This window comes from Balaenoptera ricei, chromosome 5 (assembly GCF_028023285.1).
Source record: "Balaenoptera ricei isolate mBalRic1 chromosome 5, mBalRic1.hap2, whole genome shotgun sequence".
Classification (NCBI taxonomy): domain Eukaryota; kingdom Metazoa; phylum Chordata; class Mammalia; order Artiodactyla; family Balaenopteridae; genus Balaenoptera; species Balaenoptera ricei.
Window position 1 is genome coordinate 15,366,891 of NC_082643.1, and position 25,850 is coordinate 15,392,740.

The window sequence follows — 25,850 nt, forward strand, 5'->3', positions numbered from 1 at the left end:
CAAGGCAAAAAGGTCCATGTTAGTGCCGTTAACTGTGGGAACTTTATCCGCGGGGCGGGGGGTGGGGGGGGGGAGGCTTTGCAGCCTTTCCGGGGATGTGTAGAGCAGAGGAAGTAGACATCACGAGTGCAGCCTCACAGCTCAGACCCCGTTTGGTCAGAGACAGCCCGTCCCGTTTCTGCAGCCCGTTCAGCTTGCTCACCTGCTATCCCGTGCTTTCTCTTAGAGCACATTCCGTGACGATAAGGCCCCCTCTTGTCACATTCACTTGCCACATGCAATTAAGTTCACACCTCCCTTTAGACAGTTCACATCACCAGATGACTAGCTGGATACCATCCAGCTGGAAAAAACACCCAGTCTTGGATGCAATAAAGGCAATCAGAGAGAGGGAAAATGGAGAAGAACAATCGGAATTTTCCTATAAATGCCTTGAAGTAACGTATCTCCTGTTGTCCTCACAGTGTCTTCTCTGAAAGAAGTTCTAAGATCAGGTGAGGCTAGAAAGGGTCTTTGGTGAGCAATGAAAAGAAACTGTGTCCCGCAACGCACTATAATAAGAAGGCAGAGGCTCTGTTTGTGTACTGGGTGCTATGGAGGAGGGACGGCATGTCAGCAGAAGAGCTTTGCGGGGAGATAACCTGGGCGTGAATTCTGCCTTCCCTCAGTTGCTAACTGTGAAACCGTGGCTACGTGACAATTTCCCTGAGCCCTGGTCTCTTCATCTTCAAAGGTGGAGCTCATCATAACTTGCAGAGTTGTAGTGAGGAATAAATGAAATTAAAGTTTATTGTTTTGTTGACTTCCTAGACCTAAGAAAATGTTAATGCAGTTAAAAGTATATCGTGTGTGTAGATGTACATTGTAAATAGCACCAAAAAATTGAGGCAAAGCATATTCTTCCAGTATTTGAAAACTATCATCAGACTACCCAAAGAATTCACTCCTATCATTGACGAACAAGTGAAGTTGCAAGGTATATCTTCTTTGTTTCACTTTGGTCTTAAAAGTAAAAGAAAATAACAATGAACATGCAGGTCAGAACTGTCTTTGTTCATCAATAACATAAGAAATTCTTTGCTAAATCAGATAGTAATAAAGCATTTATTCATAGCCTGATTTTGTCAAATTGTGGCTGAATTATAACCATAAAAGAGTTTGACAAAACTCAATGAAAGCCTTCTGGGAGAATCAATTGACTATATGAAATATATAATAAAAAGTATTGTATATTTTATCATCATTTGTCAAAAAAAAAGTATGCTGACTATATGGTAGCTATGTTTTGTATTATTACTATACCCTAAGACAACATTCTTGTCATTGTGTTTTTATAAGAAAAACGTATCTAGTTCACAACAGAAAATTAGTGGAGAGGACTTTCTCATTTATTTGAGACAGTTGTCTTTTGTTTGTTCCTTGTTTCATGGTCTTCTGTGCATATTTTCTTTTGAGATCTTGAGGTTCCTCTAGCTACATTTTTATAAACAGAACTTCTTTGATGCACACCAAATTGAATAGAGTAATTCCCTCTGCACCTAACTTCAGGTGGTAGGCATAGCAAGAGTGATTTATAGTTTCCTTTTCTTTAAAGTCAAAGGCAGAGGAAACTAAAAGCAGAAGTGTCTGGCTTTATCAATTTCCTGTTTTCTCCCTCCTTCATCCAAAGTGTAAAATTATCCTGGTCAGGGTGCTGACTAAATTGTGGGAAGAAAAATCATAGGAGGCACCTGAGTGCCCGTGTCTTTCAATTTCAGCACGTCCCGCAGCAGCCCCTTCAGGCTTGATCTTCAGCTAAAGACAATGGTGATCAGATGAAAAATAAGAGACCGTGAACACCTCACTACGTCTCAGCATGAAGCACAAGCCAATACTCATTTCTGTTTAAACAAAACGTCCATGTTGGCAAAAGGCCTTGAGGGATGGATGTACTTAGTTCAGTGCTAACCTTGACTCTGGACAAAAGAAAGAAGGAAACAAAAATATAAAGGGATCTTGGAGTCTGCTAATCTTCATTTCTCCTGCTGCAAAAGAAGGGCACTCTGAGGGCCTGTGAATGTTACTTTGCATTGAGAATGGAAAAATGAATATTTGATGTGAGCAAATACAAGCCTTTTTGTGATTTTCTGTTGCTCAAATTTAAGGCACATGAATAATGCTCAAGGAATTTTTCTTATTTTCTTAGACAGGCTAGTGTTTGTGTAGGTGAAAGTACACCACCTGAAGAAAACAATGTTCTGGCTCCTACAGATTATAAATACCAACATCTCCACCTGAGAGCATAATGGAAGAGCTTTTCAGCTACTGAAGAACAAGACTAAAAAGAGATGTTTTTCTGAGGATGACGGAGGGGAAGAGAAAAGGTATAATGCCTTACAATGATAACCTAGTTCTACATTTGTCACTCATGCTTTGCATTCAGAGCTCAGGGCAGAGGAGCCAATGCCTTTCCCCTTAGGAAAAATAATGATAATTACATGTAAGGATCTTCATATCAACATCATCCCTTATTTTAAGATCTCAGTGCACTTTAGAAGCATTAATCAGTCAGGCCTATAAAGCACTATTTAACACACACACTTTATGTGAGAACTAATCAAGAAAGACCAGAAACAATTTGTTAGAAGCCAAACTGAAAATTGAATTTAGGACTTTGAATCTCCTCTTTTTATTTTTACTTAAAGTAACTTCATCTTTACGATTATGACACATTCAAAACAGCCCTTAGATTCAATCTAGTTTTAATCAACCCTAGATCCATTTAGAAATATAGATTGTATACGTGCTAAACGTAAGAAGGAGGTCGATAACACTTAAAAGCTAGAAGACAGTCCCAAAAAGAAGAATCTGCAGGTGAGAATAAAGTGCTAGGCTGAGGTGGGGATGGCAGGTCAGAGATTAAGGGGTTGTCTAATTCTCTGTGGCCTTTAACCCTATAATGGCAACAGGATGGATTCCTGAACCAGGCCACGTGAAGCTGATGTCTCTTTGTATCTCTTGCACAATCTATGGATCACATTTCTGGCCATTTTTTTCAGTTAATATGGCCACATTTCCACTTGGGAAAAGATCTCTGGCCTTCTGCCCATATTTAAGATCTGCAAAAGTGTCTGGAGCTTCAAAGATAAAGAGAAGTAAAAACTGACCTTTTACAGGTCTCGGTGAAAAAGGACATGCCAGAAGCAGGGCAATAAAGACAAAAATATGTTGGGTTTATTCTTTCTAATGTACCATTCTCCTCCAAGTCAGACATTGATAAAGTCAAGTGCACCAGAAAAAGCATATTTACCTCATATTTTCCTTCCTGTGTACAGTCACATACATTTCGTAGACTCTCCCTTGGGGAATGGCCCCAGCGGGAATCAGCAAGCTTACTCCTGAATAGCAAAAGAGAAAAGCAGTCACATAAGACCTATGAATCAAAAGGGAACTTCACAGAATGCCTTTGAAGCAAGTGAAAAGGAATGAGGAGATTCTGTGGCCACATAGCCATAATCCTGCTGCTTTTTCTCTAAAGACATGTAAATATTCATAGCTGCCCTGCTTTCCTTCCTTATTGGCCTTATTTGTTACCACAGCTCCCTCTGAACCGTTATGGAATTACTTAAAGGAATGATGTAATTTTTAAACTCCTGTTTTATTTAAGGAAGAGACAGATGGTTTCACTGTTGTTTTCCTTGTAAAAGGAGGGGAAAACCAACAACTGCTCTTAAAATCTCAAACAGCTGTAATGATGGATCGTTTCTAATTAAAAAAAAAAAAATCCCCACAAGATTCAAAGTCAGGGAAATGCTAACCTCAACAGTATCAAAAAATGTTTATTTCTGAAGTATCTGGTTAGCATCGGTGTTTTCCTGCAACAGAATAATAATTGGTGGAGAACTTCTTTCATCATACATAACTCTAGAGAGTGAACACAACTGCGAGTTTTCGTCACAGCAGGTCAAGCAAGTTTTTACGTAGTTGCTAATTGGTGCATTTTGTAGAACTATTGGATTGAGCTCTGTTCTAAGTTAACTGTGCTGATAGCAGTGGTTTGCAACTTGAGCTTGCAGCAAAATCACCTGCAGGTTTTGCTAAAGTACAGATTACTGGATCCTACGCCCAGAGTTTCTATTCAGAAGGTCTGGGGAAACTGTAGTTCTAACAAATCGCCAGGTGATGGCAATGACGGTGGTCTGTAGACCACACTGTAGGAATCATGGGCTTGCACCGCTGCGGTGTCATCAGAGGGTAATTCACGGTGGGCAGCAACTTGAAGATACTTAGCTCCATGATTTTATTCTAATAAATGCAGTTAATTTCAACTCAGTAAAACTTTACAGACATGATTGTGAGGATAGTATTTTGCATGCTGTGAATGCCAAGAAGTAAAAGACAGCATTCTTGTCTTTGAGTAGCTTATTTAACTAGCAAGGGGATGGAATACGCCATATGAGCACAAGACAATAAGGAATCTGCCCAACCACGTTGGAAAGTCTCAAGAGTAAAGGACAGACAGTTAAAGAGGTATAGTTATTCAAAGCCTTTGTATATCTGGTTGAAAGTGTTGAGGCATGGCCTTCTTGAGAAGACAAGTAACATGAGCCTTGGGGTGCTGTGGGAAGTGGAATGTCACGCTCATGTCAGGATGGTTTGGTGAGGCACAGAGTGGAAGCAGGAGGACCACACATGAGGCACCCAAGCCTCAGTATTTTTATTTTTTCCAGTGGGAACAATGAAATGTACCTTTATGTTTGTTACGGGGCTGAAACAGACTATGGATGTAAAGTAGCAAGAATAAGGCCTGACACATATCAGGTAACTACCATTACTGTATTAAATAAAATAATGCATGTAGATCACCGATGCCCAGAACATATTTAAAACATGCTAGCTCCCTCCTTTCCACTTAAGAAGACTTTATAATAATTCATATGTGAAAAAGTGACAGATGTAGAAATGCAAAGGAGAGGTAGAATCCAGTGGATATCCTGAAAAAATAAAACTGTCTTGGGAATAATATAATGTTTAAACAATGAAAGAACAATAGAGTATATTTTGATCTACTCATTTGGTTGACTATTAAAAATATATTTAAAATCATGATTTTAAAAAGCATGCAATAGCATGAGAATGAGAAAAATTTGAATAAAAGCACTTTATGTAATGTGTGATCTCAGCTATGTAAAATATATTTTAAAAAAGGAAAAATGATATTCCATTAAATATTTCAATTTATTAAAATATACTTTTGAAGATATGGGGTGAAAAATTGCCAAGGTGCTGAAATGGGGGACTGAATGAGAGGAAGAGTCAAAGACAAGTTCATATTCAGACGTGAAGACCAACTGGTTCTGTATATTACTTGGCTCTATGGCTGTTTACACATTATATTCTCTTCTTATGCTACATGTAAACCTTAGTTCAATCAAACTGTTTCTTTTTACTGTGTTCACAAAATAATCTGTCTGATCCAAAAGAGCTACTGTACATTTACAGAGGAATCCATTAAACCCTCTCATAACTGATAGTTCCCAACCCATTACTACTACTGATTAATGAATACCAAAGTTTAATCAAACATTATGAGTCACTACCTTCAGTTCACTATTTAAAAGCGTTATGGGGCTTATGCTCTAGAAGCAGATAACTAAACAAACTGAAAGCTGAGTAATACTACAAAAAGATACGTGACAAAGCTGTGATTCTTGGTAGATATATCAGAGGTTGGAGTGAGTACCTTATAAATACCTTGAGCCTGAAGACTGTGTAATAAAGAGTTAACAAATGAAGATCTGATGTCTATTATCATGTCCTCTGATCATCTAAAAATTCGTATTCTGAAGTACTGCTTCCTGTAGGAAATTGGAACTGAACCAACTGATATGTTTTCTAATTAATTTGTCCTTTTAAAGTGTGATGACAACAGTGGGGGCTTCTGGCTTAATGTCGCCTTCTGAAGCGCTATTAGAAAGAAGGTCAATGACAGTTCTAAATTATGCCTCAGCAGAAAGCTGTGAGTGTAATATTTCTAGAGGAAGTGTTTTCAGAGTTGGTTGGAGAAAGATAAAACGGTTTTGCTGATTTTGACGGAGGTAATGTCTGGTTTACACTGAAAGTAGATTTGGGTTAGACAGGATACATTTAACTTCTCAGGCCTCATGAAAACAAATAATAAAGATTCTGGCACAAGAATAAGTTTTCAAGCTCTGTCTCTGCAATGTAAAGACCTTTAAGAATTACCTGAATTGGGAATGATAAGGTGACCGCCGAGGGAGTTGAAGGTGCCAAACGCAGTGCAGGATGGGTCCGTCTGCCTTGCTAGACTCTGATTCTTCAGGTTGAGGGCCTCATTCTCCAACAAGGATTGGGTCATCTGAGGGGACAGCTTTGATGCAAACTCAGAGAGGTCATCTTGGGGTGTGACAGCACCTGAGGTATTGTACACTTTGATTTTCAGGTTAGGCAGTGGATCCAGAATTGGAGAGTTGGTCATTGGGATTTTGTCCGAAACATCATGCAAGGCATAAACGGGTCCTCTGTACATGGCTGCAGCTGACGTGAGGTCTGGGGGTACTGCCAGGAGATCTGAGTCAGAAGGAAAAGGAACGTCCATTTGCATTCTTCATTCAGGCAACCTACACTAGCCAGACGCCCCCCGACACTTTCTGAGCCAACAGCAAAGCAAGTCAACAAATATTAGCACTGGATAGACTCTAAAATTCTGCTGAGAACAGGGCAATTAGATAACTAGGATCTGTTTTATTACTGGCTACAAATAAACAGACAAGTTCATTCTGTATTTTGCCTTGAAGTCTACTTATTGTGTCTATGGTACTTAGTTATTTCAACAAATTGGATTCGTAGGCAGTGATCCTCACTAGCTGACTAGGTAATAGCTTCTCTTGTCTATACTGGATTTGGGTTCATCTGTAGACCACTGTATTCATAGCAATACAAGATGTCTTGTCAAAAGGAAAAAAAAGGAAACTCAAAAAATCAATCAACCAATCTGTGTACTCTTCAAATAAAAGTTTAAAAGTAGGACAGAGAGGGCTTCCCTGGTGGCGCAGTTATTAAGAATCCACCTGCCAATGCAGGGGACATGGGTTCAAGCCCTGGTCCAGGAAGATCCCACATGCCGCGGAACAACTAAGCCCGTGCGCCACAACTACTGAGCCTGCGCTCTAGAGCCCGTGCGCCTAGAGCCCGTGCTCCGCAACAAGAGAAGCCACCGCAACGAGAAGCCCGCGCACCGCTATGAAGAGTAGCCCCCGCTCGTCACAACTAGAGAAAGCCTGCGTGCAGCAACGAAGACCCAACGCGGCCAAAAGTAAATAAATAATTTAAAAAAAAAAAAAAAGTATGACAGAGAAACCTGTTAGAGAAGGAAAAAAAAAAAAAAGATCTGTGCACCTTGTCAACTCTAATTTGTTATAATCAACAAAACAGACAAAAATCTCTGTCTTCATGGAGTTTACATTCCAGCTGATGTGACTGCATTCCAACCTGGTGATGTCACTGATTCTGAAGACACACAGGGAGGCTGCTTACATGCATTAGTCCAAGTGTGAAGTGCAATGTCAACTGACCTTGCCTTGCTGCCTTGATGTTCACAGGCTGAAAGCCTCCATTGAGTGCAGAAGAGTCAATAATATCAGACTCAAAGTCACGGTGATTCTTCCGATACACAAAGAGGGCCACAACTACAGAAATGGCCAGGCAAACTATCACAGCGATCACAACGCCAACATACAGAGCAACGTCGTCTGAATCAGGAGCAGCTAAAGGGGAGAAGGAAACATTGAATTAAATGGTTAGAGAAATTTCCCACAGTACACATACGTATTGCTATAATTTGTTTAGACATTTATTGCCTTTTTTATAGGTGAATTTCAAAGCTATATAAAACTGTGGTCTTTCGGTGGAAAATTATCTCTGATTTCTTTTTCTTTCTCACTCTGCATCTATCCACTCACTAATCTATCTTAAATTGGGCAACATAACAGACCACTTATTACAAGGCATAAGAAGAAACTGGAGCTAAAACCATCTCAACCCACAGGAAAAAAAAGTTTATTACTAATTTCAGGTGGAAAAGTTTGGAAGGCAGCTTTGAATTCTCTTATAGTTCTTTATAAACATAAACACTCTGTTAGAAACATCTGGCATGTTCTGAATCTGTATATTTATTGAACCAGAATATTTTTCTAAGTACCATTCCAAGTCGCAAATTACCTTCCACGGCACTCTTCTCACTTGCCCCTAAATCAGTGAAGGGGTGGGTGGGAACAGTGGAACTAAGCAAAGCAAACATTGGGAGCAAACATGTTGGGTTTGAAAGGTGTACTTTCAGGAGACCCAGATCTGGGGAGCACAGGTTAACGCTGATAACTCCAGGCTTTTGCTACAGATTCAGTATTACCTCTGAGAACCCGGAGCTTCTCACGGTTTCTTGTCAAGAGATTTACATTTGAGCTACTCATTACTGGAATAAAATACAGCTCTATGGTGTACCGAGTAAGATAAAGGCCTGGTTCAGCGATCAGAAAGGTCAGCCTACCCCCAAAAAGGCCATTAAGCATTTGATTAACATGGTGTGAGGTCAGCTGGGAGGTCTGTCTCTGGGTAAGGCAAGAAGAAAAATCCTATAAATGTTGCATGTTGCCTTAGTGGCAATAGAACATGCTCTGATCCAATGGCAAATGGTGATAAAAGCTGACAATTTAAAGACAACAAACCAATAAAATTAAACCTTTCCTGAATCCCTTAGACATCTTTAAGTCTCTATTTTTAGTTTTCTGTGACCCACAAAAACTGTCAGCAAAATTAACCCAAGCTGTTCCCGTCACTGTGAAAGGTGATTAAACTGGTACTTCAGATGGTCAAGAACAACCTTTTTATGCTCAATTTTATACATGTGCATTTTGCAGGAAGAGAATTTTCAGGTTTGTAGGTCCCATGGCTTCCTAAAAGTCACGGAACCACTACTCTCTCCTAAGACTCACAGCCACGTGGTTTATGCGATGAAATGACTCCTCATTTTGATTGCCAGCGGCCCACGTGATCACCCACACTCTCATGTCACGTATCTTCAACACACTAACAGTAAAAAAGAATTCCCTATGGGAAATCGCTCCATCTCTTCTAGGATTTTGTGTTTAAATGAACTGTATGTAAAAGAATCCCTTCTTTTTTAAACAACTGTCTTTCCCAAAGTTTCTATAATACCTGCTCAAGCCTCAATCAAGACAATATGGGCGGATCTTTTCAGGAAACCAGTGACATACCAAGCCCTCCTGGTTGTGTGGGGACTACTTTCCAAGTGCTGACTTCACTTTGCTGCTGGGTTTCATTTGAGGCCCTACAGCAGCATTCTGAACTCTGGTCAGAAAGTGCCTCTAAATCCTTAATGTTTTACTTTACCAGGCTGTAATTACTTATTCAATATTCATGATTTCTAAATCAACAGATCTGCATTTTCTCAACCCTTTTCTTTTTAGCATTCGAACTCTGCCCTTTATTTAGATCCACATATTTCATGATATGTTTTGTCAGCTACTGGGACTTAAGCTTTGAATGGTAGATAGATTTTAAAGCTGGCAGAGGCTTGAAATGACCCTTTCTTCTTTTCAGCAGTGAAAATCTAATTTGTTTTTCATGTTAGAATATATTAGGCGCCTATTTCCTGTGTGCACATCTGTGATCCAAAGAAAGGTAAACTTGAATTGGGGGCAATAACGTTAAACGATTATTCAGCAACATAAAAACCAAACATCAAACTTACAAGAAAATCCATATTCATTCTGGGTTCTCTGCTCAGTTGAAATAGGATAAATGAAACCTTGAAAAGAAACAGAAAAATGAAACAAAAATGGGAACAAAATCAAATTAATGAGGGAAACAAAATGAGAAGCATGAAAAATGGTTTAATTAAAATAAAAGGAGAAGAAACCTGGGTCCTTTAAAATTCTGGTTCAGTACAGAATTATGATTTTGCATCTCCTGTCTGCTCTGGAGCCTCACTAAGAATTAATAAGTAGGCAGATTGAATTTCAGAGCCAAAACTGGTCTCGAGTCACTAACTTTGGAGCGCTTAAAGTCTTCCTTTTATTGAGCATAAACTCTAATGGATCTAATTTATTTCAGACATCAAGGGTCATTAGCATAAGGAAAATCTTTTTTCCTTACCCCTGCCATATGCCTTAATTCCCAGGACATATTCAGTAAGGGTCTGAACAGTTTTTTCCTCTTTTATTTAATCATAACAGCTTGCTCTTGGTCTAATAGAACTAAAGAAGGCCTGTCGTCATTGGTCAAAGGTTAAATACCCATTTACAGAGCTGAGCAAGACCACCTCTCCTCCTTCCATCTCAAATCTACCTTTTGGATTTTCAGTTGTTTCTTGCCCCTCCATTTAATAGGAATCCAATAGGTTTTGCCCAGGGACTGAGCAGTTTGTCAATGCAATGGAAACTGGATTGCTTTTTACTTGAAATCATTCAAAAATCAATAGGGCCTAGAGGTTATAAGGGTGTTTATTTTAGGGCTTCAGAGGAATAGGGTGAATTGGGCAAAATAAAAACCCCATCCAAACAGTAAATGCAGAAATAACACTAGCGGTTTTATTCTTCTTTCTTTTTAGTGTATTCCAAGGAGGAAACTGATTGATGATGATGATGATGATTGATGATAATAACAATCAATAATAGCAATAATGTGAAGTAGAAGATTGGGAGAAAACATTTTTAAAATGTGGAACGTAAACTTTTTGAAATGAAAATGTGTGGAAAAATTTAAAGTATCACATAGCTAGCACCCACAGTTTCCTAATATTTAACATTCTGTAACATATGAATTCATCAAATGACACAGCACCATTTGGATTAATAGAATGAAGATGAATAAGAACCATGTGAATTAAACTTTCTGAGTAATACTCAAGGGCAAAAAAATGTAGAGAAACTGCAAGAATCACAATTAATTGGTTCAAAATTAAAGGTCTCTAATGCTCTAACACTAAAGGTAACTCTAAATCGTGCCTTATGTAGATCTTCCGTAATTTGCTGAACACGCAGTTCTTACAAGCTATTTACCTATTTTGGGGAACTAATTCAGGAGAAACATGCAGTGCTACCTTAATGAAAGAGAGGTTTGCTGTAGCACAGACAGGTTTGCTCTCAATTAATTTTTAATGCTTTATTTTAGAGCGATGATTGCAACCTCCTACTCAGTTTTATAAACATTATATTCCTATTCCAGTTGTCTGAGTCCATGTATTAGGTTTGATTTTCATTTTTAAACACTTCTGCCTGGTAATAACCTTTTTCCATTTGTATTCTGTGAACTCAATAAAAGGACATCTGGGACATACACAGGCACAAGAAAAAAGGTTGTTTTTGAAACCCAAAGACTTAAGACAATATAATTTCACTGCTATACAGGGGACCAGATAAGTGATGTCATTGTTGTAGGGGTGATTTTAAGTGGAGGGATGTCAAAAGATTTTTCTTCTTTTTTTTTTTCCTTTGCAGGTGAGAGGGCCCAGAAGCAAGCATAAAATAGTGTATTTGGGGATGGTCTGATGTTCACCCTGAAAATTTTGATAAGAATCAGGGTGCGCCTGCTGGAGTAAGCAGAAGAGCTGTATCTTATAAAGGTAGAAGCCTATCTCCAGAGAGATAGGTCTGAAATTTCACCCTGTGAAGCAGTTCTGGGTTTTCCTTGGCTTTCATCTCTACTTCCCAACAGAATCCCTGTTCTTGACAGGCAGACCAAGGAATAATAAAAAGGAAATTTATAATTTCTACTTTCCTGTGTTTCTGTAGATCTGGACTGCTCAATAAATACTTTTGTGCCTTGTGGTAATTTATCTGAGACTTATATTTCCAGGCACAGAACTGGAATCTATTCATTCATTCATTCATTCATTCACCTAACAAATACTCTTGAACCCTATTACTATATGCTGGGTTCTATTTTAGGCATAGGGGTACAATGACAAACAAGATGGGAAAAGTCACTGCTTTCATTCTTGTTTAACAGAAAATAAACAAGTAAACAAAATTATCAAGGTCATTTCAAATGCTGAAAAAGTCCTCTTGGAAAATAAAAAAAAGAATGTAATGTGATTGGAGATAAAACAATGACCAACTTAGGGAACCAGGGAAGAATTTTCTGTTGAAATGAAATTTAAACTGAAGCTTGCACAAGGAGAAAGAATCAGCCAAGTAAAGATCTGGAGGGAACAATGTTCCATGAAGAGGGACAGTGGATGCAAAAGTCCTGACATAAAAACGAAGCAGTCAGACGGTAGTGAGTGAAAGGAAAGAGGGAAGGGGTAGGCTCAGAGCGGAGGGCAGCAGCCACATCTTGTAGGCCTGGTGGTCCACCATGAGGAGTTTCAATTTTAGTCTAACTGAAATGCAAATCCTGTCATCAGACGTAATGTTGAAAAGATCACTATGGGGAGCGAAGTGACAGGATCTTATCGATGGTTTCTACAAAACTTGGCCTGGGAGATATCTATCAATAGGTGTATCAATATATTTAATGAAGTGTTTGCATGTGAGGTTCCTCTAAAATTAAAAAAAAAAAAAGTCTATTAGTTATTTCTCACAGCTAATAGTGACCAATCTAGCCACACTGTTATTTTCCTACATAGGAAAATTTAAAACAGACAAGTATTAAGTACACTCACCAATGGTTCAACACCCCAATTTACTCTGTTAAAGAAACACGGATAAAGAGTTTTGGAAGGCAACTCAGTAAAACTTTTTCCATCCTTTTCAAAACACTTCTGCAACTACACAACTAAAACATCACTTAGGAGGCTGGGTATCAGAATAGAAGGGGATTACTGTTCTATCCCCCAAATGAGGGGAATATAGAATCACTTGCTAGAGTTTGTTTTTATACTTCTCCATCTGATCTGTCTTTCACGGAACAACAGGGAACATCTTCTTCAGTTAATGAGGTGATCCTTTTGAGAGAAGTCCTAGCAATGATGAAAAATCGCGTCTCTGGCAGAACACAGTGCAAAATAATTGTTTTGTGTCACTATCAACAGCCTGGTTCATAAGTTAGGGATTTCAGTTAACTTTCCTACTACTTGAAAGGCAGGTCGATTGAAAAAGCACCTCAGCTGTTGGCCAAGGCAGTGAAATCGAGTTTTTCAATCTCACGGACTTCAGTTTGAATCCCAGCCCTGTCAGCTCCTTAACTGTGAGAGCTTGGTCAAACTAAATACTTCCTTTCTCTAATGAAGTATTAGAGTTTTCTAATCTGTGTAAGGGATTATGAATATGCCCTTCCATATAGTTGTAGAAAGGATAAATGAGATTTATAAAGTGCTGGTACATTGAAAGCAATCAATAAGTGACAACCATAGCAATATCATTATGATGCACATTATAAGTACACTAAGACAATGGCTCCTAAGAGCAGTAGAGTTGACACAGCCTATTATTCAATAAAATGAGTAGGAAATTTGCTTGAATTTCAGGATTCCTCGTTATGACAGAGACAAGGAGCCCAGTTTTTCTGAAAAGCCACAAGAAATGGACTCTTTTAAGTACTGTCTACTCTTTCACCCTCTCCTTTTAAAGAGGTTTATTCCTGGCCTTTGTGGCTTCTGGCAAAGATACAGGGGCATGTTTCAGAAGCAAATTTCCAAGGCCAGAGAGCAACTTGATACTAAAATGATTTCTCAACCAGAGGTGGTGCCACTTCTAAATGGGGTGTTTGGAAATAGGGCAGAAGAGGTGTTTTTGCTTCTCATAATGATTAGGGGGTTGTTTGAGGCATTTAGTGAGTGAGGGCCAAGGGTACTAAATGTCCTGCAATGGGAGGAACAGTCTTGCCATGGAAGAATTGTGTGGAACAAAATGTACCTCCATGGATAACAGCTTTCAAAATCACCTCCCATGGACTGACAGAGGAGCACAGAGCAATAGTGGGCTGTTCTTAAACAGTTAGTGAAATGCTTCTTATGCTAAGCCATGTCGTAATTGCTCAAAACATCCATTTAAGAGATTATCTAGTTCAACTTTCTTTCAGATGAGGAGAATCAGTCCCCAAAACGGGAAGTGATATTTTAAAGTTAAGGAAAGTGTTGAGACTCAAATTTGGTTTCCATCCTCCCGTGAGTAAAGCTGACAGTGTGCAGGTTTTGCACTGTCCAGCTCTGGGAGGCCCTGTTCACAGTTGTGTTGACTGGGGATCTGGATTCTTAATGTAACAATGTTGCGGCTGATGGTGGTTAAATGACTTGAGGAAGGGATGACTTTCCTAATTTTCACAGTCATCCTCGAGACTAGAGATGGGGTTCGCCCATATTTTTCAGCTGATGTTCAACTGTTATAAAAGGTGAGAGCCCATCCCAAGCGTCTTAAAAAGGAAAGTGAGCTTTCCTTGGTTTTATACAGCAGCAAGTAATATCACGGTTATCCTTCAGGACATGGCTCTTAATTGTGCAATGTCTGAATAGCGCCTGTTTGGTGGGTTTACATTTGGGAAATCTCAGGAACAACACCAGGAACCATATGTAAATCTTCATTTCCCTAATAAACACCAACTAGATATTTCTATTCTTTTAAATTTTCTTTTCATGCAATACGAATAATAGACAATAGTCAAAATGATGATTTTATGACTAAAGTTTTTAAAGATAATGCAAACTTTTTATGCCATAAGTAGTATTTTAATAGAAAAAGTTATCAAGCAAATATGCCGATGTGAGAAACGTTGGAACTTCCGAAAACCAAGTCTATGCCCCTTACTAACTCGCAAACCCCCAGGATGTTAGAGTTAAAATAGATCATCTTTAGAATTCCCTCTTCTAACCCCTCTGTACTTGCAGACGGAGGAGCCAGAGCACAGAGCAATGAAGGGACTTGCCTCACATCACAAAGCTGATGAAACAGCAAAGCGAGGGGCAGATCCCAGCTCTTAGGCTACAGCCCCGTCATTTGTATACGTATTGTCTAAGGAATAGATTTAAATGAGGAGAGACAAGGAAATAATAGAAAAGGGCTTGATATGCTCACGGCTTAATTTGCAATTCAGTTATCGAATGAGGTAATGCTAATTCTTTAGACTAGAAAATAACCTCTCCATTTGAAATGTTATCATTGATACTCATGAGAAAGTTAAAACAGAGATTTTCGCCCTTAAATAAAACAACTTCTAAATAGTGTCTTCTGTTGCAAGTGTGGGGTAAGCAAAGAGGTGCACCATACTTGGGCATCTCTACTCTAATGTAATTGGAGAGCCATGCTAGAATGACGTAGTTGTTAATGTATGATAATCACTTTGCATTTGGCACAGAACCTACCAAAATGTAAATATTTAAAAGAGAAACATTGTTTCCCTCAAAAATGATGCCAACAGGAAAAAAGGAATAAACATCAAAAATTGAAGGGACACTACACATAAGAAGAAAATCACATTTTAAAGCAATGAAAGCTGATCACCACTTGCTTTCAGCCTCCAAGAGCCCACATGGAAAAAGGCTTATTTCAAAATGAGACAGATGTGGGTTCATACACTGGTTCTTATACTAACTTGTGGATGCTGGTGGGCTCTTTCAATTTTATGCCTCGGTTCCTTCCTTACCAAGATAGAGCTATTATTAGGGGGATATCAAAAGTTCTGTGTGTAAGATTATTTTTTGTACCTTTTGAGTTTTATTAAGTTGAACTCAGGTCAATTTTGCTTCAGTTTCGCCACGTCTAACATAGTAGATTGGAGTTAGAAGCAATTAATGCCAGGGCCTTAAGTCATTATATTAGGTGGAAAGTGAATAAAATTAAAATTACATCTGCAATTCCTTTAAACTAAAATATATATATGATACAGTAATTTTTACACTCTCTAGAGTTTGAGAACCATTGAGCCAGATTTGAGAGAGACATAAAAGGAAAGTCTTTATGTAGCTGTCTTGGAATTAACTCTGTCTTTAGATTAGCTATCAAGTTTGTAGCCAAAAGGAAGATGGGTGGAGTTTTTTTTACGGTGTTCCTGCTTGCCTTCAAGGTTACTCATTATATTTCAATATGGAGCTGTGTCTATGGCCTTAATACATGTAAACAGATTTTATGATATTGTGAGGATTAAATAAAATAGATGATGAATTCATATCTCATATGGGGAGTAGTATATAAATTATGAATATGACATAACTCAATTCTAATTTATAAAAGCATTAAGTGTGTTCTGTAAAAGTCCATGTTTTTAAATCATCAAGCTTTTGGTTAGTTTTAGAATATTTATCTATCTGAAGTACAATAGGTCACTTCAGGAGATCTGTCCTCACTTTTATGACCCTAGCATTAGAAGAATCTCTCTTCTCCATGGATTTTCCTCTCTCCTTGACCTAGCTGCCTGGTCTTTCTTTTTGCCAGTGACCTTACACCAAGCCAACATATGTGACTTTTCTCATTCCAATTACATTTCTTCTGATGCAAATGTTCTCATTAAAAACCTCAAGGGCCATTCAAAATAAACATGACCAGATTTTGTTGTTTTTTTTTTTTTTTCTTTTAGGTTGGTTCTTATCTAACCAGCCCATCAGGACTGCACTAATGATGTCAAAGGTCAGGTCTGTCAAAGACCCTCACAGTCATTTATTATAATTTACCACTCTTCTGAGGGTTTATTTATTGACAAGGGCTTAAGGAACTCCAAATAAATGAATACATAAATCCTAGGACATGACAACAAAAATTGAAAAGAACATTTGCTTATCACTGATGTCAGTTATCTGAATTACCACCGTAATTTGTGCTCCAGCCTTCACAGGACAGTGGGCCATGCTTCACTAACTGATCCACAGCCCTGTTCCTAACACTGACAGCCACAGCCTTCTGAAAATGAACAGCAGGGAATGGACATCTCAAATATAAAACCCTTATCTCGTGACCCACAGAAGGTGACGAATAAATGTCTGAAATCTAATCCAACAGTTGAGTAAAATCAAACCCACAGATCAGCTGCCCAAGCGTTTTCAGTGCGGTATTTTCTAACCCCATCAACGCTCCTTCAGAAAAAGGATAAATTATTAAATCCAAAGGCAGTGATAAATAAATCCATAGTATTAAAGACATCTGATAGAAAAAGTAAAGTGATGGAAAGTCCTGAAGTAAAGAGGCCAATTCCTAGCATACATCACCCCATCTTCTGGGTTTTCAGGCAAAAAGAAAACAAGCAAAAGCGCTGGCCCTGCCCCTATGTGATCTTGAAGGAGTCCTAGCTTTGCTGCAGTTGTGAAAGGTGGTACCTTTCTTAATCCCGTCGGAGTTTACTTTGCATCCTGGAAGCTGAAGACTTTGCATTTGTCCTCTCACACCAATCTGTTTGGGGGCTCCCTAGGTGTTCAGCAGGTTTCTGTGGGCTAAAGTTCCTAACCACATCCCTGCTTTCAAAATCAGGAAAATGTTTTACCAGAAAGGAAAAAATGCAAAAGTAAACCACACTCATGATACCGGAGACAGCAGAGCACTGTGTTGGGCGGCCAGTCCTCAGACAGAAGATTTATTTGCCAGCCGGGACACTACGCATATCAAGGACTATACAAACACAGTTATGACATCGTCTTCCAAACTACAGATAAAAGCACTCACTGTCTGACACTCACAATTATGCTTTCCTATCAAACCGCTGTGTTGACAAGAATTTCACTGGAAACTGACTAGCGCCTTCTCAAATGCCTACCATGGCGGTGATAAACACATCATGCTAAAGCGAAGAGCAGCCTATTTGTAAATTATTTCCTCACATTAAATGCACCTGGGATTCTGGGGGCCCTGGTATGCAGTGTGTCCGCACTACAATTCACACACAGAGTTCTGCCACTTCCTCTGTAAGTGAGAATTAATGGAAGAGCAGGTGACATGTAAATTTTTTAATGAGTAGAAAGTGCTAAATTTGCAGACTGCATAACATTTTAATTTCCCAAAGTCAGGAAGTTCACTGATGCAGACACAATTCTAGGCAGTTCTTGTTTGTAAATTGCAATTTCTAATTTGTCTACTGTGGCATAAACCCTCTTCAGCAAGCAGTAATTCTAAATGCAGATTTGAACTCTTACATATCTCTATGTGAGACTCCAATCTTCAAATGGGATTAAAAACCAAAGTCTGTAGGAATAGCTGCGGTCACGTAATAATCTACTTGAGTGTATTCATAAGTATATATAATGTACCATTTCTGGACCAAGCCACATATATAGTCCTTCGGTTGCTCTTTTCAAAAGAGGTAAGCATGGATAAACCATTATATGCCAACCATAACAGAGCAGATCTTACTACAAATTCATTATAAAGATTATAAAAGTTAAAAGTTATCAGGTCTTGGTAATACAATCGTATTTCAACATAAATGGTAAATATGCTTATTGGCTTAGCAGTTTTGGGGATTGTCTTAAGTGCTTTTTTTTATTCTCTTGTACCTCTTTCTCTCTGTGTCTAGTGTGGCCGCTCTCTTTCTCCCCAAAACCATTTTATGCAAATCCTATTTCAAAACCATATGGCAAAACCTTGAGCTACTTTCATATAATCTTAGAGATGATATAAAGAAACCTAAATGGGTACACAGCACAAGAGACCTTCCATTACTGCCTTCTGAATAAGATACACTATTCTAAAGTATTGTTAAGTAAAATACGGTCTTATCTATTATTAATGTTAACTTTCTTGTATCCGAGATATCAGACATGTGTGCTTATTTTCAGTAGTGAAAAACATGCCAAGTCATCTGCCCTTTCTTGTTCAATGCAATCCATATCTCTTAGCATACCTAAGAACTCCAGTATTAAATTTTGTTTTCTAATTAACAATGTGCTTATAAACCAATAATGCCCAACTTCTTTCTGGTATATTAAGTGACTTTTAACAGTTTTTAATTATCCTTTAATAATGCATTCTAGTGAAATCACACCAATTCCTGGAAGTTCTTAATTTGAAAGTGGTGTCTCCAGTGTAAGAACTACTTTTTCAGACCACTGAGGATATACCCAGTGTAATATATACATGATATATGTTATACTTCAATAACTAATGTGTTTGGACAGCTTAAAAATTTAGTGGAGCTTCTGAAATTGCTTAAAGACCATGACCTTTTTTCACAAATGGAAATTATATAGCATCACATAATGAATCCAACTTACTAAAGAGTTTAAGAATAAGTATGGTTGCAAGGACAGAGTGATAGGTATATGATAAGCAACTGGGAAATAATGCAAAACTGTAATTCAGTTCCAAATCCCCATGTCTTCACAATCCTTTTATATGTGTACTTGGTTTACTGGCTATAAGTAACTCTTGCCACCAAGGATTTTATACAACTAGGATTTTATACAAGTATTTTATGCAAATACTTTTTATGTAACCTAATCTAAATCTAATCTAATTTGAATCAATGTGACCAAATTCCCAGGACAGATCAGTGATATTGCTACATCTCAAATAACGAAATGAGACTCCTGTTTCCAAGATCATGCAGTTGTTCTAGCCAATCCTCAACACTCCTTTTTAAAAAGTCATTTACAATTATAAGCATAATGAAATACTAAATATAAAGAATATTGAGAATAGAAAGCATATTGAAAAAGAAAAAAATTACCTGTAATCTCACTAGCGTAAATAAATTTCATTCATCTTTTTCCTAAGCTTACTTTTATAGTTATGACTAAATGCATACATAAATCCATATTCTGCTTTTCCATGTTAAACCACCATAAATATTTTAGTGGTTATATGATATTCCACCTTATGGAAATAGCACTTATTACTTAATCATTGCTCTAGTATTAGACTTTTGTGTTTTGCATTTTTTACAATAAACTACAAAGAATATGAATGTATTTGGCACATATATTTTAGGTATTCATATTAATTACTTAAAACTTATTCACTGATATAGGATTCCTGGATCAAAGGAGAGGAATAATTTTAAAGCTCTTAAACTCATATTGTCAAACTGCTTCCCCAAATAATCATAAAAATTTGTGTTCCCATTTGCAAAATACAAGAGATTCTACTTTAGTGCACATTTGCTAACATTTAGCATTATTATATCTTTAAAATATTGAATAATTTTGTAAATAAATAACCTCGAAGTCTTTTAGTTAAGTTGGCATTGAGGAAATATCTTTATTTTTAAGATGTCTTACACAAAAAATTTGGTAAACAATTTAGAAAACTTTTAATTATCCAACAAAAAATTAAACATTCTAAAAACTATAAAGTCTAAGAAAAAAAAGTATCTAAATTAAAACTATGGGCAAAACCAATCTCTAATATGTGTTACTTAAGCAAAATGGGAAATGGAATTAAGAATGGCCCAATTAGATAGTCAAAGCCATTAACTGGACATTTTAAAATAAAGATAGAACTATAAGTTCCATTTCTTAACTTTCAATCTTTCTCTCTGATTGTGATTTAAGTATGTTTCTCATAAACAATATAAAACTGGATTTTTCCTATAATTTTGAATTTCCTTTAACAGGTAAATTTAATTAATTTCCATTATTATCCTTGATATATGATAATCCCTAATATATACCATCTTATTTGTTTTCATTTAACTATACTTTTTCTTTCTTTTTTGCTCCTTTTCTGCCCTTAAAAATCTTATTTTGAATTTATATATTCAACCTTTATGTGTGTAGTCAGTCTTAACATTTTAATTGGGACACTTGAATCAGTAAAGCTTAACACAAGTAGTACTACTGTTCTTCTCCTGAACAACACACAAAAATTAGAACATTTTAACTTAGATTACACCTTCCCATATTCTGTGTTAATGTTGTCTATAGTTTAGTTCCATTTTATTTTTAACTGCCCCTTAACTTGTCCCTCAATTTTTTAAAGAATCGATTTTCATATGTTTAGTAGTTTATTCATTGAGAGTTTGTAAGTAGTAAGCTCTATCTTGATTATCTCAAAAACTTTAAATTTTGCTCTCTTGAATAATAAATGTGGGACTTTTTCATTCTATCTTCCATGTGTTTTAACCTACCTTTTATATAATCACTCATTTTATCTTTCCTCCTTGTATTCTGAGAAGTTTCATGAGATCTACATTCCAGTTTACCAATTTTCTCTTCAGCTTTATCTAAAGCTGTCTCTGATCTGATGTTTAATTTTCCATTGAGTTCTAACTTTCAATGGATCACGTTCCATTTGATTTTTCCCCAGATCTGTCTGTCCTCTTTATAATATTCTTTTCTTTCATTTGTGCTTATATTCCTTTTAAAAATAGTTTGTCTTTTTATTTATTTTATAGCCTCACTCAGATTGCTGTAGGAGTCCATGTTATTAAAGTACTAACTCACCTATTTATTATGTTGCCAACTCTCTCTTACAGCAGACTATTCCCTTGGGTGATACAAAACTTTATTTTGTAAATTCATTTTCAGGAGTGGGCTATCTTTATCATAGACCAATGCACTTGGGTTGTGAAAAGAACTCTAGAAAACGGCTTGCTGTTCACTTCCGCTGGTACCCCAGTTTTACTAACTTTATAAACTGCACATACTTTGCTTTTTGTTCCCTGTACTGTATCTTAGACTCCATACCCAGAAGTGGGTGTCGGATTGTGGTTTTATCACAGGTTTAAGTGAAGACTTCATTTTTCTTTTCTCTACCATGAATTTTCCTGTAGCTTCGCTGGGCTGATGGGTAAAAAATTTCTAGTTATTTTTCATGGTGAGGGCAGCCATTTATGAGACCCAGTTTTATTCAAGGTGCTGGCTTTCAACTCTCAGCCTCAGAACTGAAATCCTAAAGCCGAATCCCTAGGATTTACATCCATGTCTAACACTCCTCTCGGTTATTCTGGTGTCCACTCATACAGGCATACTTCTCTAGATTTGAGTTCCTACTTCATTTCTGCCACTTGAGGATTTCTCTTTCTTTTGAACTTGATATGCCCTCTCTCTCTCTCTCTCTCTCACACACACACACACACACACACTCCAAATGTGTGTATGTCTTTTAAGTTTAAACATTTTATCCAATATTTCTATATATTTTGAGTCAAAGGTCTTTACAATGAGAGAAATGGCTAAGGAAGAAATATGTCTGAATATTATTCTGAACAAATTAGTGAATGAACACTGACAGCAATATTTTCTATATATTTCACATTGTATTGCTCTTAAGTACCAATCTGACTTTTAAAATATACTACACTATGTTATCTAGGTGACTCTGAATTCTACTGACATCCATTATGAACTCCAAATTTCTCCTTCCTAGCAGTATATCTACATTTATATCCAAATCATTTGTAGACAATTTTGAGTAGATTCAGAGGTTGTACTGCCTCCCTAGTTTAATGGTAAGTAGGCTAGCTTTATTTTGAGAGAAATAGCTCTTTATCAGTATTGCAATATTATCAGTGCATTGAAGACACTAATTTTCATAAAGTAAATAAACATTAAATGATAACTCCTAATTGTCAATTGCAAGTTTCTAGCTGTCTTTTCTAGTCCCATTCTTTTTCTTAATGCAGACCATGTCCCTCTTACAAGCTTGGTACTTACACTATCAGAAAACCTTTTGTTTTCCAAAATAAGGACCAAGAACATTATCATTTCTTTGCAAAACTGTGTCAGCAATACTATGCCAGAAACACCCAGCTTACTGGTAAACAGAAACTATAGCTTTCACTGTAAAATACTATAATTATTCAGTGCAACAGTATCTGAGGTTTTTATCACTGAGGAAATCAATAATAGCACAAACTACAGTTCTCTTTTGCACTAGAGTAGATACAGCAGGGCAGATGAAAGAGTTTATTGACCTAGTAGAGACCGTTACTACAGCAAATCAGAATTATGAAAGGAAACAGCTTTTTAACTAATTAATTCAAACACCCAAATGTTCCAGGCTAATAGGAGACTTGATAAAGAAATAAACAAACAACAAATAACATCTCTTGTAGCCTCATTTCCCTTCCTTACTTACACACACACCTCGTGCCATCATTATTGGTAAACATCCAATCATTAGAAAAAATTCTATTAATGCTGTAAGAAATCAGCTAGATGCTAAGGGGATGCTATGTCATGAAAGTCTTAACTTGAATATTTCATGCTTGTATTTGACAAATGTCATAATTTATCATGTGTCATTTGTGTAACTAATAAAAGGCCCAATGTTCCATCTTGCAGCATTGTACTCCTTGTTAAATACGTTGCTTTAGGAATTTTAAAATATGCACAATAGAAACAGTAGGCATTAAATCACACAAAGTTGAAAAGTATAATATTGAGAAAGGGAGTGAGAGAGAGAGAGAAACTTCAAATATTGCTACTTTCAATCACATGAATCAATTTGTTCAGCACTAAAAGAATACTAAATTTCAAAAATGTTAAAAAATAACTTGTGTATGGTATGTTTTCATTTTAATCCTCAACTCAGACTAACACCAAGAGGAACAAGCCCTGGATCTCTGGATAAATGGTTAGTAAAAGAGCTGTATTCTTTTCATTCTGTGTTTCTGGTACAAACTTAGATGCACAGTAGTCGTTCCCAAATCACAACCAGAAGCTATGCTTTACACCCAGCTGCAGTCTGTTCTCAAAGAATACCATGTAACGTGGACAGAAAAGTAAGAGGCCCACTGGATTTTTATTCTGTATCAGCAATGTAATTGCCTATTTGTATTTTAAGTAAGGTTTCTTTTTAAAGGTCCCTGTGTGTATAGACTCTGAAAAGTAAACAGAATTTCATAAATGTGCCGAAAATAAAATATCTTATTCTTAAATGAGAAATACAAATACTTCCACACAAATACATTTGGTTGCTTATATTCCACAAGCAATCTGTAATGTGTTATAAGAAATGTCAACATTTGGCTGCCATTAGTTAAGATCCAAAGACAGGACACTGTTTGATCCATTCATCTGTTACAGGTGTGATTTCAGAACAATTCTTAGTACCTTAATTCATGGTCATAAAAGGGATGGTAAATTCTGTACATCTAAGGGCTCCTCAATAGAGGAGTGAGAGTCTGCAAATATGGAAATCAAACCACCATCTCATTAAGAAAATCTAAGGAAAAAAGCCATGAAAAATGTGGAATATTTAGCTTATAGCACCTATTATATTCCTGAGCCAATCTTCTACACCCATTTTTTAAAATTTATGTTTTATAAACATTAGTCCCTTTAGATAAACGTTATAATTTCTAATACAAACCCAGCATTTTCAAGGTGTTGTGAAGATGTTCCCACTAAACACTTGTAAACTGGTAAATCTACTTGCAGAAATAGTTCCTGTCCTTATACATATATTTTAAATTTCATGGACACTGGTTCAGTAACAGCCATGAATTAGAAGTAAAGAGCTTACTTTTTGGAAGTCACATGACTCTATGAGGAGTTTAGGGTGCCCTTTTGTGCACTATAATAAAACTGAGTAGCACTTCCCTGCCCTGAAAAGAATGACAGCCCCTCCATGGAAACAACTAAATCCCCTTCTGCTCATGGGAAAGCAATACTGTGTGTGTCATGTGTTAACTGGATACAGTTATTATTCATTCTGGGTTCTGGGAGATTCATTTTTTTCCAATTTTGACAGAGACTCATGATATTGGTATAGTATTGCATCTCTGTTTAGGAAATTTTTAGTTTTTGATATTTCCTTCAAAGAAATCCAAATGGTTAAACCCCAGGCCTCCCCAGTGTCTGTCATTTGCTCAAACGGACTTACTCTGCATGCACAGACCATCCGTGCAGTTCTTGGACTGCAAGACGAGGCCGTCGCAGTCCTTGCCTCCGTTCTTGGGCGCTGGCGCCGTGCACTCCCTCCTGCGCCAGTGCGTGCACTCAGTCCCGCAAGTCGACCACTTGCTCCATGAGGTCCACCTGCCATCCACTGCCACACAAAAACCAGCATCGGGTCAAAGGCACAAGGAGCTTTTTGAGGGCAGAGAGGAGCAGAGCACAAGCAGAAAGAAAACACCACCAAACACTGAAGAAAACGCGCCCCCGAGGAACACTGCATTCATTTTAACTGCTGAAGTCCTGCATGCTCTACAGACACTGTGTGTGGGCTCTTCGAACCTCCCTTACGAGGTGTGTGACTATCTCTTCACTGACCAAGCAAACGGAAGCTTAACGGGACACACAGAAACCAAAGCTGTCACCAGGAGCTGCATAAACATAAATCCTGGCGGTGACCCTTTTTCTATTAAAGGGGAAACTTCTGGATTTTGGATTGAAAATTAGGGAACCTCTTTTTGGATCCAAGATTCCTTCCTGCATAATGTAACGTGGGTAGTGCAAGTAAACCTCTGTGGGGTTCCGGAGAAGAGGTTGGTAGAGTGTGGAAGAAATCCATCCACCCATCCATCCATCCATCTACCCACCTACCCGCACCCCTCATCTACATCCTATACACTCTTTTTATTTTTTCATCCATGTTGCTTGATTCTAACATCTTCTGCAATGACTTCTTGAAAAGACTATATTATTTTCCATTTATTATTTGATGATTTCATTCCATTATTTGATGATATATGTTGCTATTTTTATTTTAAAAATAATATTTAAGCACATTCCTAATTTTTTCCTCTGATTCAGTCATTTAGAATAGATTCACTTTCTTCTTAATTTTTGTGCTTGACTTGTTAGTAAACTTCAGTGATAAAGAGCTAAGATATCTCTATTTTAAAAACACACAACTTAAATACTCTAGTACGTTCTTTAAAGGTTCTTACATAAATAAGAGGAAAATATTAAAATAAGAGTTAAATTTTTTAAAATTTCCCTGAAATACATAAATAATCATCTAGGATTCAATGTAAGACCATCGCAAACATCATTTATTGAACATGCAATGTACACGTGTTATACCTAT

General features: G+C 37.2%; 1 protein-coding gene across 1 annotated transcript in view; it reads right to left on the reverse strand.

The window, feature by feature from the left end:
- The window catches only part of UNC5C (unc-5 netrin receptor C), a 397,961-nt gene that overhangs the window by 35,636 nt on the left and 336,475 nt on the right, over window positions 1-25,850 (reverse strand). The window contains exons 7-11 of the mRNA XM_059922449.1: window positions 24,702-24,866; window positions 9,770-9,826; window positions 7,575-7,766; window positions 6,226-6,570; window positions 3,290-3,377 (exon numbers count right to left, since the gene is read on the reverse strand). Coding sequence (XP_059778432.1) covers window positions 3,290-3,377; window positions 6,226-6,570; window positions 7,575-7,766; window positions 9,770-9,826; window positions 24,702-24,866 — 847 coding nt within the window. The remainder of the gene's footprint in view (window positions 1-3,289; window positions 3,378-6,225; window positions 6,571-7,574; window positions 7,767-9,769; window positions 9,827-24,701; window positions 24,867-25,850) is intronic.